We start from the raw sequence: 14,057 nt of genomic DNA on the forward strand, positions 1-14,057 counted from the left end.
TTTATTAGGGAATTTCTCATCGATCAGGAAAACAGCAATGATCATGAAGAAACTGTCGACAAGATTGTGACTGATTCAGATCAACCTGCAAACAAGGATGACCAAATTCTCTCAATGCTAATCATCACTAATGATCGCTCACATGCTCAGATGGATTTCCTTAATGATCAGCGTGATCGAACACAGCGGCAGGATAAGCACTTCGCTTTGGCACAAAAAAATAAGGAAACGGAAATTGAAAAAAGCGACAATATACATTTGGGAAAATTCACAAGAGAGTCTGACGCATTTCGATGACTACTAACACTGATACAAACGATATTTGTGTATTGTGCTCTAGTCGAATGTAATCTCTTGGAGATGAAATATCTTACAACTATCTGGAAGTTTATATACTCAGTTTTAAGACTTACAAAAACATCGTACGACAATGGCTGGAAGAAACCAATCCTACCCACAGCACCATAGCTTTACAAATTTTCATTAAAAACCGACAATTTTGCGCTTCCACCATTCCGTATATTTCATCCAACGTGAACACCGAACAAGTACCAAAAGCATTAGCTGTACGCTTTAATATGCTAACGTTCACAAGCGATAATCATCCGTACATTGCGTTCATTCACCAATCAAACAGGAAACACAGCTGTACTTGGTTTAGTTGTATCTAATACTGCTTCTAAACTGGTCTCCTCTTCTACTTAATAGACAACTACTCTGACACTCTTGTGCTGTTTAATTTATTCCAGCTATCTATCAGCTTTTAATGTATCAAAATTTTTGGCGCAACATAAAAGCTTTTTTCTACAGTTTTTTCTATTGCAAATTAAAAATTACTAATAAACATTTCTTTTTTCTTTTCATGTCTGACATAACAATCACTTCGAATCAAATCCTTTTCGATCGAATTTGCATTTCTTCCGTTTGCCTTTGACCATGGCTGTGAATAACTACTGCTTGGAATCTGGAACTAACATGCACCAATATAATTCATTGCTACATTACGACGCTTTACTAATGATACTTGGCAAATGTACTGCTTTCCACCAATCTTTCTACTTCACCCGTTATGCGCCCTAACATACATGCCAGGTGTGGATTACTGTTCAAAGGGCCATGCATGTCATAATAACGCTACGTGTCTTAACCTTAACACCAAGTACACGTGTACCTGTCGTTCGGGCTTCCACGGAGATGGGTATCAATGTTTCGGTAAGTAGTGGTTTAATCGCCTAACAATCTTATCATATCCATTCATTCATACAAACGTAACATAAAATATATGTGATACTCTAGGTAATGCATAGATATTTGGATTATATTTTTTCCTGTGCAGTGTAATTGCACAAACTTTCGTGAATCAACTAGTTCGGTGACAAAATCAAATTAACTAATTTTCGAAAGATCAAAAACAATTACAAATTACTCAAGTAATTGAGGCTTATGCGCCATTGGGGAATTGAAATGGGTTGTTGAAAATTTTAAACAACAAAGTTTAACTAATATGCATAGAATATTACCATCATAAATTTCCTATCATTACTATGGTGTATGTACTAACATCGTTAAATCTGTTTTCATCGTTTAATATTATATATTTCTCATACCGTACATACCGTACCGCTGCAATTTTTATAAATAAAGTTAGCTATGTCATATAATATTGCAACATCGAATATGCATAATAACTATATATGCTATAATTTGAAACGAATGAAGTTTAACAAAAATCACATTTTATTATGTACTAAACCACTGCTGTGGCTGTTAGTTTTTTCATTGCTGCAGTATTGCCCTTGACTTTCAAACCTATCTCGAATTGGATGCATCCCAAAATATTAACATACGAATCAACACTATTAATCAACACATCGCAACATATACTATTCATTTTTCTTGTTGCCATTTAGATTCTCGGTACGATGTCAATTGCTAACAAAAAATAGAAACATTTGATATCTGGCCAATAAATTGGAACATTTTTTATGTCTTAATTTTAACACAAGTGCCACACATGCCAGCAGAGGTTTGAGGCGATTTTTTCGCACATGTTTATGGTTAATGAATTGACTTACAGGTTACCCGTTAAGTCAACGAATTGGAAGAAGTTGTAAGCTGTAAGCGTTTTCCATATCCATCACTACCACTACCAATGTTACAGTTTTTCGAAGCTGAGTTTCTAGATGTAAGTGATTAGAACCAGCTTAATGAATGCATCCATTATTACAGAAATATTTGGTCAATTTAATTATGCACGACGTCCTTAACTGTTTTCGACAACGATCAACGAATTATTAAATATTGTGATCAACAAACAAGCTGCTAATGACCGACAACAGTTTATTTCATTCCTTCTAAACTTTGTTTTCGTCATAAGAAAATTCAATAAATAAATTCAATAATTTAGATACTCCACATAGGCGAAAAGTACGGCCACACAAGCGACCGCATGGCGGTGGTGGTGGCGGCGGCGGTGGTAATAGGAGACAACACCACAAGAATTCTACTCACAGAAACAAACATTCAAAGAAAAAGAAGCACGAACAAGCATTACAGTTGCAAACAACCGAAGGTGAAATATTGTGTCTTTTGTTTGATTTTATGTTCTAACATAAACGATCTAATTATGTTTTTTATTCATACACATGATATTTTAACATATAGTTGAGCCCATGCAAAGGCGCTAAAGATTCTAACAAATAATACAGTACATTTCCATTTACCAGCAATACACATAAACACGAGTTTAACCATGAGCAATATAACTCATACGAATAGACACACGGACACGTTAAGAAAGCTTTACTAATAACATTTTTGTTGTTGTTATGGTTTAGTTATTTCGTTGTGATTGGTTGAACTGCTCATAATTAGTTAAACACATTGTTACATTTCATGTTTCAAATTATAACTGTTAAAAAGCAATTATGCCATTCAGTCTTAAGACGTTTGTGACTAAAAAAACAACAAGCGTAATTAAAGAATCCACATAATGCACTAACGACAGGAATCGGGATTGGATGGATATGACGTTTGAGTGATTAATGTCTTTTGCAAAATACTAGAACGTTTGCCAGAACTGATTTTCTATTTCCACTATATTTCCTTTGATATTGTCAACACCAACCAGATGTGGATGAGTGCACTCAGCAGGGTGGTCTTAATGGTAACCACTGTCATCTGAACACGCGATGTGTGAACACGTTTGGTTCGTACATTTGCGAATGTTTACCTGGCTACCGAAGACAAGACAAGTTTAACTGCGTGGAGATGGACGAATGCAAATCTGGCGAACACAATTGCCACGAGAATGCCGATTGCATTAACACATTAGGTTCTTACCATTGCCAATGTAAGGAGGGCTACACAGGAAATGGACGCGATTGTAAACGTAAGTCAATGAGCCAACGAGTTTATGGTTGATGGATTCGGTAATGAGATTTGAAAATACATTTATCATCTTTGTCATTTTAGCCGTGTGCAATCAAACTTGCTTGAATGGTGGCGAATGCCGCTCACCTAACGTCTGTACATGCCGCACGGGATACATTGGTGAATCGTGTGAAAAAGACCTGGACGAGTGTGCAACAGGTCTGCATCGATGTAAGGACACGACGGATTGTGTAAACATGCCGGGCTGGTACGTATGTGAAAAAGAAAAGCACCTATAAATGTACTATTTAAACTTTCTCACCACTGATTGTAATACAACTTGTTATATTAAAAAAACGCTACAAAAAAACTTTTCCTGCGTGTTTCGAGCGTGTTTTTCAATTTACTAAAAAACACGCCACGCATTGCTCTACCTTAAATTATGATACTCTTTTATCAACATTCCTCCATGCTACTAAACAACATAAGCTTAAGATTTATCTCGTTCCACAATATTGTCTCCTGCTCATACAAACGTTCACCATACGACATTAACTTTAAACCAATTGTAACTTATCTGCTATTTCAGGTACTTCTGCAAGTGCAAGGCTGGATTCGAAACCAAAGGCAAAGAATGTGTAGATATAGATGAGTGTTACCTCAATACGCATAGCTGTCATCCGACAGCCCGGTGCGTTAACACAGCGGGACATTTTAAATGCGAATGTCCGGCCGAAGGCGATCCGGATTGTAGATTAAGTTGTATGTTCGAAGACCGTGAACTACGAGATGGTGACAAAGTATCACCCAGTAACGCGCCATGCAAAATCTGTACCTGTTCAAAAGGTGTGATCAGCTGTGTGGAGCCTCCGTGCAACTGTTCTTCATGGCGTCCAGGGGTCGTCAGTGAACTATGTTGCCCACAATGCGATCCGAAACAATCTTGCCAGCATCAGGAGCTGCAACATGTCACGTTTCGCAGTGGCGAACAGTGGATATATCAATGTCAAACATGTGAATGTTTGGTAACTATACAGCAAAACGCTCCTGGCATATGTGTGTGTAAGTGTTCTATATCTTCGATTTCTTTCAACGTTTCAGTATGGCGAATTTGACTGTTGGAAACTTGATTGTCCTCCACTCACATGTGATAATCCGATGCCGGCCGGACCGGCAGACTGTTGTCCACGATGTCCAGATGACAGGTGTGGGTTTGAGAACCTTACCAAACTAATCGCGAGCAATAGCGCTGAAGAAGTCGGTGTCGGAACAACATGCTTGTACGGGAATCACGTATACCCACCTGGACCATTTAAATATCCGTCCAGAGAATGTACCACCTGCTCCTGTAAGGTAAGTGTTCGTACTTTGCCGAGACGTATCACATATTGGTAGCACCGCAGAAACCACAGCAATTAGAACTTTTTATTATTTCCAGTTGCTTTATACAGTTAGAAAAGATCAAGTCTAGGTTCAGCAAAAGTTTATTATTTGTTTAAAAACAAAGTCTAAAAACCAATCGCATATGTGTAAATGTGTATTAGAACAAAATATTACATTTTACTGTATATGTTGTGGAGTCAACATTCTCGTATTACTATTAAGGTCGCTTAACCCTACTTTTGAATGGGCAATATTTTACTGTTTGGTAATCTAACTGATGCTTGTCCTTTCACCTAACAATACTAAATTCTCCGAACTTGCAGAGTTCTTCGGAAATGTTATTAAGAAACCACGAGACACAAACAATATGAAGTTCATTTTTTTAAGCTCTATAAATCACTCTAAAGATCTAGACGTGCCAATGGAATCGAATTGAATCATGCTTAATAACCCGTTATTTTTGTTTCTTTTTGCATGAAATTCTAGCATTTCTTGTCTCATTAAATCATGTGTATTGCTTGTAACGCCTGTTGGACGTTGTTCGATGATACATTTCTAATCGTAAAAAATACTTCTTCGGTATGATATCCGAATATTTCACAGCTTTCATTTACAGGGATCAACAACGATCCACAAAACTTGTTTTGATTTTTTATAAAACAATCCAATACTTTAGGCAAATATGTTTTATATGGCAAATATCTACCAACCTTACGTATTGTAATGTAAATTGTCACTTTCATTTATTGTTTTGTTGGCAACAGTTGCATTGGAACGGTTATGAATGTCGTAACTTTTTGAACTTTTTTTAGCTAGTGATATTCACACATAACACTATTCTGTTATATCTGACGATAGCAAGATACAAACTGTGTCATTCTTAGATCATTCTTTTGTATATTCTTGTGTGCATACATGGGGGCATACATTTGAAGTTTCGGTACATGTTTCGGTAATGAGAAACAATGTTATTATGTTTACTGAATAATGTGAACAGTAGCACGTAACAAATGCTGCCAAAGCGATTAATATACTTAGCAACTTCCGAAGTCGAATCTGCACGTGTGTCAATGAAGTACTTCTTAATAATTGATTGCAAATGTTAACATTTCATAACTTTGCTACTAACTAATGCAATGTTCATTTATTTTCTAGTTTTTTTGGAAAAACAATCTTTCATAACTTCAAATGCTAATTATACGCCTGACTCCTTTGACATTGAAAACAGTAGAACTAATAATGATTTGACAAACGTTGATACTATTTCCTTTTTTTATTTTCAAATATTGTTTTCGAACGTCTTTATGTACTTTCTTGTAACTAGTGCTATTATTTTTCACAGCTCTTTAGTCGATATTAACATTACAACCATAATAAACTACATGACTTAACTAATTTAACCCTGTAACCTGCGAACAAATTACATTCCAGGTCCCCTACTGTGCCCTACTGGTGAGCAATTCCGCGTGTTGTGTGCATCGGTAAAAAATCACTCTTTAAATACACTAACATTCGAGTTAATCGTATTATTTCGGTTATTTCTTTTGTCGATGATATTTGTTTGAATTTGTGTTAATTTTTTGTCGATCGTTGTGTTCTTTATTTAATTTTTTTTACTGTATTTACTGTTGATTATTGCTGTCCTTGGTTGCCAACAGTGTTTTGTTTATGTTTTGGCTAAACTATATTTTAGGTTTTTTTTAATAACATTTTTTACGCAGTCAATGTGCATTTACCATATACTATAAGAGCAAAACATCACCAGATGTAATCAAATATAGGAAAAATACACATACCGAGATGAATCGAAGCAATAGCTTGCAAGCCCTTTATAAATTTGTGCTTGTTTCCAAACGACTAATAATTGGAAATGAATAGTCTTGACAACAAAGCAAAAACAAAATATTAAAAGTGTTATTCGAACCCCAAATACCATTCAATTCAATTGTTTGCCAAGCAAGCGGATTAAAGGGCAATAGGTTTTTTAAACTCTCATTGTAATATATATATATATATATATATACAAGAGTTTGCAAGTTATGTCTTTTCAGTCACATATCGAACATGTATTCGCATAATGCCGATCATGCAGTAGTACATTACCCGCACTTCATTAACCCCTCCGCATTATTCAGCAAATATGCTCATGTATGGATTTACATACCCAATCGTAAGAACTTGTGCTAATGTATAATCTTGAAACCTCCGTCCCACCGTTTTGATACCACAAATCCCTGTTCATATTTGTTAAACTTTGCAATACCCTTTATGTTCAATCCAAACACAAGGGAACTTACATAAACATTAACATTGTTCTTAATATTGTAACAAAATTATTTCGTATATGGGTGTATAGGATTTGCCGTACACGATACGCATACACCTATTACAAAATGAGCTCATGTTTACATAAGTTAATAAAAGTCATTATGCTATGTTTGATTTAAACCTGAATTAATTTTATTAACACGTATAGTTTGATTAAGTTAAGTTCAACAAAAACATTCCACACCAATCACGTATAGCAATTTTGTAATTCAAAAACACATTACTTTCTTTCAAAAAGTTTGTTCTATTCCACTGCGATTATCTTACTGTTGTGGGCACTATTTACTATTTTTCATGCACTTATTGCAATCCCTTTGAGGTGATCTACTTTATACATGTACATTAAAACTTTTGCTCAATATTTCTGTAACATATTTGCCACCTGTATTCGTGTATGAATGCATAATTTAGTTAGTTCAACTTAACGTTATACGATATGTCTTCCTTCATGATATGGATGCAGTAGCAACCCGTTTGAAACAACCCGTTTGTAACATACATATACATTGATTGGTTTGTAATTTGAAACATGATGCACACATGGTTTGAATGAGATTGATTTAAATGCAAATTTTCTAAACATCGTATAATCTTTCAAGTACAAATTATCACGCATCGTTAGCACTTTTAAAGAGCTTAGTTTACAATTATGCTACACATGTTTCTTGAGACAAACATGCATTTTGTAGCTTACAAAGCAATGAACTGCATAATAATCAAATTTAATCTATTTTAGATTTATAGCCCAGCATATATTGTATGTTTAGGGTGTTTTGCAACTATTGTTTTATTTATAGTTTTCGTTTTTTCTGATTTTTTTTCGTTTCAGTATTACCTAACGCACCATTTGTTTGATGTTTTCGTAGTTGAATCGTTAGATGCCTCAAGCTAATAGTGATTATAATTTGTGTTTAAGTAGAACAGAAAAAGAGCATGTTGTAATCGTTTTTGCACGTCTAGTAAATGATTGTTCACTCCATTCGATGCAATGAAATGTATAACTATATAGTTAAATTACTATACATACGTTTAAAGCAATCTATCCAAATGAAAGTATTAGAATATTCAAGAACTCGCTTTCTAAACGAAATATAGCCACAGAAATATTAAAATTTTGAAAATGTACAATAGGAAATACAATATATTTACCAAAATGCATGCAACTTTTATCAAATGAAAAAATATCCAACGCAAAATAATTCCAAACAAATTACTCTGACAAAAGAAAAGACAGAAAAGTTGCTATGTATGATGTGTTGCAAAAAAGTTCTTAAATATTGCATAATCAAAGTTTGTACTAGCAAATATTTTTCATTTTTGCCAATAAGTTTGTAGGATAAGTAGTAGTTACAAGTGTAAACATAATACTAGTATGTTTAATTTAATTGTGTTTTAATTTTTTTATCTTATTCTTTCCCTTTTCAAACGCTACATCGTCGCGCGTGTTTCACATTTCTGGGTTTATCTACACAATCGACACATGCACGCACATCGGTGATCAACACCATCAACATGACCACTAAAATTATGCCCAACACAATACACGAACATACATGTGAACAACGATCTGGAAACTTTTACTAAAACTACTTGCCAACCTCACAATGCTAACGTCTTCATTTTGAAACGGATGCGCGTGCACTTGCTGCACTTCCTTCGGTACTTTCATGGACTGCAATGCACCAATGTTTGCACCTGTTCCGCACAAAAAACGACTTCATTATACAAATGAATTACTGCACCCGAATTTCATACGAACCTTCAACTCAACCGATGCACACATTTTTAATCAATACGAAATTAACTGCATCATGCGCTACATGCACTTGTTAAACCTAACATCGTTTCGCTTTTAAACAATCTAAACAATATCAAACATGCCAACTCAAACATCAATCCTTCGTTCTCCAACACGTGCTTCAATACGGGAAACTGTTGATGGTGTGGCGCTGCCCGGGAAACTCGCATTTTTGGTGTTGGAAATGCAGAACGGCAAAATCACCTGTCGTTACGACGATAACTGCAGTATTGCTGACAATCGTGGTGCACTACGAATGGTGGAAGAGCTTAATGCGAACAATAGGATCAACCCTAGCTCTTCTAATCATAAACCATCGCAAACAGCGACCCCAAAGATGTTGGTGCACCCACAGCAACAGCATCATCATTTACCACACAGGACTGCGGCGATCAATAGTTTATCGAAAACAGCTAGCCGGCCTGGCAGAAATAACAAAGCAATGCCAACAGACGCAACAATGGCAGGAGATGCAACTTCAACTAGCACGGCAACAACATTTGAAAGGAGCACAATTAGTAGTAAACAACATTTTAATCACGCATCAGATGAAACATCAATTGCGCGGACTTTCGCTATCGGCTGGTCTAAGATCAATGCAGATTTTGGTGCAGAACCAGCCGATCCACAGTATGCTGCAGGATCCATTACAGTTCCAGAAGCAACCAGCGGTGCTGGACATTTCACTAAAGCAGGTGCACCATCGGGCGACGAAAACATACTGCTTACGGCACCGGCAAAAACGAATCATTTACAACATAATCCTGACAACGGAGGATTTACAATTGAAGCTGAAGGCGGATCATCCTCTAGGAAACAACAAGCACCCAACACTGTTGCAACAACACCACAGACCCCTGCAACGAATACACACAAAAAACGATCATTACTGCAAATGTTCCCAATTTTCGATTCGATTAGTGATTTGGACGGTGATTTAGTAGCCCCAACCCGGCGTAATACGAAGCGCAGTGAACGTGGATAAGAGAATATAAATTTCGCAAGACAACCCTGTTATTCGAACGCAAACCAAAACTATTCCAAAATTAATTTACTATATTATCGAGAAACACGTATCCTTACAACGAAAAGAATAATAATTCAAGGAGTGAGTTTTTGTACATGATACATACATATGTACATGTACATCATATGCACATGGTTCAATAATCTATTGCATACAACAATGAAGGTATGTAGTATTTATACTGCAAAACAACATTTGGTAATTATTAACAGTTCATTAACAGTACAATCTCAAATTAACTCTGATCAAAATCGCATACCTGAAATAATATCGAGATACATCAGGTTTTGACATTTTACCGTTCAAGTGTTAAAAATTCCTGCGACATTGACCTACGTATATTCTAAAAAGCATTCCTCTCCAACTCAGCCTTCATACAAAAAGAACACACACACACATACACACACGTATACAAACCCCCATTTGATGCAATAAAGAGCAGGTTTATGGTAGAATCCCGTAATTAAATTAATCTCATAGTTATAAATGATGGAATCTTCAACGATGCAGAGCGTTAAGAGTAAAACAGCAATTTTAATCGGCCTGAATCGAGGTAGCCGCATCGCGGAAGTAATTTAACAATGAAATATGCAACTGCGTCAATAGAACAAAAAATTCTGGATTTTTGCATACGTTTGACACCAACGAAGGAGGTTGTAAGTTCATAATGGGCTATATAAAAAGTGTAATGTGTACAAAATAGCAAACTATACTGATGAATCATTCAACGGATTACGGAATGTAATGTTTCGTCCGAATTGTACTATGTGTTCGTTAGTTTGGTGGATAATCAGTACTTACTTATCTCACTGTAAGCAGTTAATGTATGTTTGCGCAGAATGAAAAGATGATAGAACTTAAATAGGAATAGGTCAAGTAGATAGTTTAAAGTAATTGTGACAAATGTGACACAATGTTTAACAAATTGCTTGGTTCTAGTCATTGACGAAAGGGAACTTTAAGGAACACTTATTTATTGCAACTCATTACTCTGATTGTGTTTGTTACTCAATAATGATTCTATCAGACTAAGATCAGCCATTAAATTCCTTCTGAGCAAGGACCACAATCCTTCCTGATTGATATGACAAAGGTAATGGAATCAAAAAAGGCGTTCTTCTATTTATTCATGCGACGAATCTGCTTCATAACAAAGCACAGGGCAAACAAATTGTGTGAAATATTTGATTTATTCATTTTGTTAGATTTTATTGAGTTTGGTTTCTGTACAATTAAACGAGACATAAGAGTAATGAAATTTAATGTTTTAAACTTTTTACCAGCCTTAGAAAAGATGACATACCGATGCATCTCATGATGCCTTGGAAAATGCTAGGAAAAAAACAACTAAATGTAACTTTAAACATCTTTAATGGGCATACTGTGACTTTGAAACAGTATATAAATTAGACCAGATTAAACTTCAAACCGAGGTAATGCTAAATAAACATAGAAGAGAAAAAACGGGGTTACGACTAAAACTGTACGCCATGTAGAAAAATGAGTACGAACATAATATGACGATCATGCACGTTGATCATGACAAACAACGACTAGAACCGCAAAAACGGGCATTGAATGTAATTTGGAGTTTATCAACTATAACACAAACAAACAAACAATATAATAGTTTAAATTATTTACACATTTCAACGAACTGCTAGCATTTAACAAGCTTATCGAAAAGTGGACAAGAAAGGACTAAAGAAATGATTTTTTATACATTACAATAGAATCGTAATAGCAAACGTGTCATGCATATTGTTTGTACTTATAACTGTGACGTGAATTAACGAGCGTAAAATACCGACCATTGTTTTTTTTTTACAATATACCGACATTTTCGAACAACTGCAACTAGCACTAGAGTGCCAGACGAATTATCAGTGAACGAATAGCTTGATACACTAATAGTAGGAACATAGAAGCTGCAAATTATCTACTTCAAGTCGCAAAATTTTAAAATAAAAAAAATCTTAAGTAAGTAACGATACGCTGGGTAAGATACCGCTTTCTATATCTAAAACAAAGCGCAAATAGAAGCAGAATTGTTGATAAGGAGGTAGTCAAACGATGGAATAAAAAGTATGAAATTAATGTTTTCGGTCATATGTTCATAATTGTTTAGTGCGAGTTTCTGTGTTTTAAGTTTTGATTTCAATGTTTTAATATTCTACACTGTACATACAACTATCTAAACCCTACATTAATTTTGATATAAATTAATAAACAAAATTAAGAGCTGAAAAGACGAATAAACACTCTTATGTTCCCATTTAAATGTCCTGATTAGCGCATTTGAAGGTATAGATATTAATAATAATAAAAATACAAGCATAGACGTTTATCAGCAGCGTTAACGAAAGCTAGTGAGCCTGCATAGGTCTCTTAATGACTGGAAATTAAATATGTATTTGTATGTCTTTATATTTTATATATCTCTATTCATGAAACATACATCTAAAGATATATAGAACATAAAGACTATATTGTGCATATATTTATACATAAATATATATACATATAGCCTACGCATTGTAACTTAATATGCTTAGATTAGTTTAAAAACTTTTAGGATAACCAAGAGAATCTTATGTACATAGGTAGTTAACAACGAAGAACACATACAAAATAATTAAACATTAGGAAAACAGCAAAACTAAAATAGTAGCAATTGAAATCAATTGAGAGGATGAATGAAGAATGTATCTCAAAAAGAATGAACCGCATCGCATTAAGTTTAACATTAATGAAAGAAAGAAACAGACATTAAAAGCAACGGTCATATGGATGAAATTAAACTTCCAGTTGTACACAATTTGCCATAGTAAACTAAAGCCAATCAATTAAGGATCAATGTTTTCAGAATACAACGCAACATTACATTAAATCAGGTACCACAAAACTACCAGGAGTGTATTACGACAACTACAGCGGCATGAAATAAAATGCATTAAAAAAAAACAAAAAAAAACCCCAAAAGTACACACATGTTCCAAAAGATAAACACAATTGTACAATAGCAGTTTACTAGTTCAAACAAACCATGTGAATAATTTGAGTCGTATAATTTGAAGATTTGTTTAACATTCTTTTGGATAATAATTTCGTAGTGATCAAAAATGCAAATCTGAATCCAAGAATTTCAAATCTACTGCAAATCTCTCTTTCCATAGTTTTATCAAACATCTCGGCATATATTATTATATTTTCCAAGATGAACGGCAATGCTTAATGCAATATAATCTAAATTCTTAATATAATCTAATTTAATGAGTTTTCATAAATTGTAAAATGAAAACGAAGATAACAAGTTTTAGCATCTTGTTGGGTTTTATTTCTTTATGTTTAGCTTTTTTCAGTGTTTGGCATATGGTGCCATTGGTTAGAATTTTTATATCCTGTGCAGTGAAACGTGAAAGTTTACACTATACGACAATCTCTTTGTACATACACATGTAACTATCCTGCTTTAGAACAGGCACGTGTGTAATACGTAGTAGCTATTTTGTTTGGCAATTAAGCATACAATCAAAATCTTGTTTGATTATTTAAAAGCAAAGCATTCATGTTACCTACTACATATTATAATTCATTCACACCTTATGATTGTTTTGTTTTGTATCGTTTGTTAAAACTACGTTTAACTACGATTTGGCTATCAGCTGGATCAACACAAGATCCGTGTGAGATAAGGGGGTTAGGATTGTAGAAGGTAATTACAACGTTTACTACAACAACTATAATGAAACGAAAAGCTCGCACAACTGAGGAAAAATCTTAAACGTAATATTTTAATTGGGCCAAGACTATGAATACACCCGTTACGATATGGTGAATCATGGGCAAAAGAATTGGGAATAGCAAAGGTTAGAAATATTTATGGACGCACACAAGGAAACAAAAGTCAACATTAAAACGAAACTAGTAAACCAATTATATAATTGCAACGGTACCAGCAAAAACTATTAGGAGTGAATATTGAATTAAAAATGAGTGATCGATTGTGCTGCAACATACACAAAAAGAACCTCGGAAATATATTAAAAACTGTGCATGTTACAACTAAAACACATTCGTACAACAGAAAACATTTAACACAAAGCCCAAGCAATAGAAGAAATAAACAAACAAGAAATATAAATGGTA

The 14,057-nt window shown here is 34.5% G+C and overlaps 1 protein-coding gene across 1 annotated transcript in view; it reads left to right on the plus strand.

Annotated features, from left to right (window-relative positions):
- LOC128299569 (protein kinase C-binding protein NELL1-like) overlaps positions 1-14,034 on the plus strand; it is a 43,519-nt gene extending 29,485 nt beyond the window's left edge. Inside the window, exons 8-14 of the mRNA XM_053035573.1 lie at positions 1,093-1,212; positions 3,131-3,391; positions 3,475-3,640; positions 3,962-4,397; positions 4,474-4,725; positions 6,187-6,236; positions 9,072-14,034. Coding sequence (XP_052891533.1) covers positions 1,093-1,212; positions 3,131-3,391; positions 3,475-3,640; positions 3,962-4,397; positions 4,474-4,725; positions 6,187-6,236; positions 9,072-9,822 — 2,036 coding nt within the window. The 3' untranslated portion in view covers positions 9,823-14,034. The remainder of the gene's footprint in view (positions 1-1,092; positions 1,213-3,130; positions 3,392-3,474; positions 3,641-3,961; positions 4,398-4,473; positions 4,726-6,186; positions 6,237-9,071) is intronic.
- The last annotated feature ends 23 nt before the right edge of the window (positions 14,035-14,057 follow it).

This window comes from Anopheles moucheti, chromosome 2 (genome assembly GCF_943734755.1).
Source record: "Anopheles moucheti chromosome 2, idAnoMoucSN_F20_07, whole genome shotgun sequence".
Taxonomy (NCBI): domain Eukaryota; kingdom Metazoa; phylum Arthropoda; class Insecta; order Diptera; family Culicidae; genus Anopheles; species Anopheles moucheti.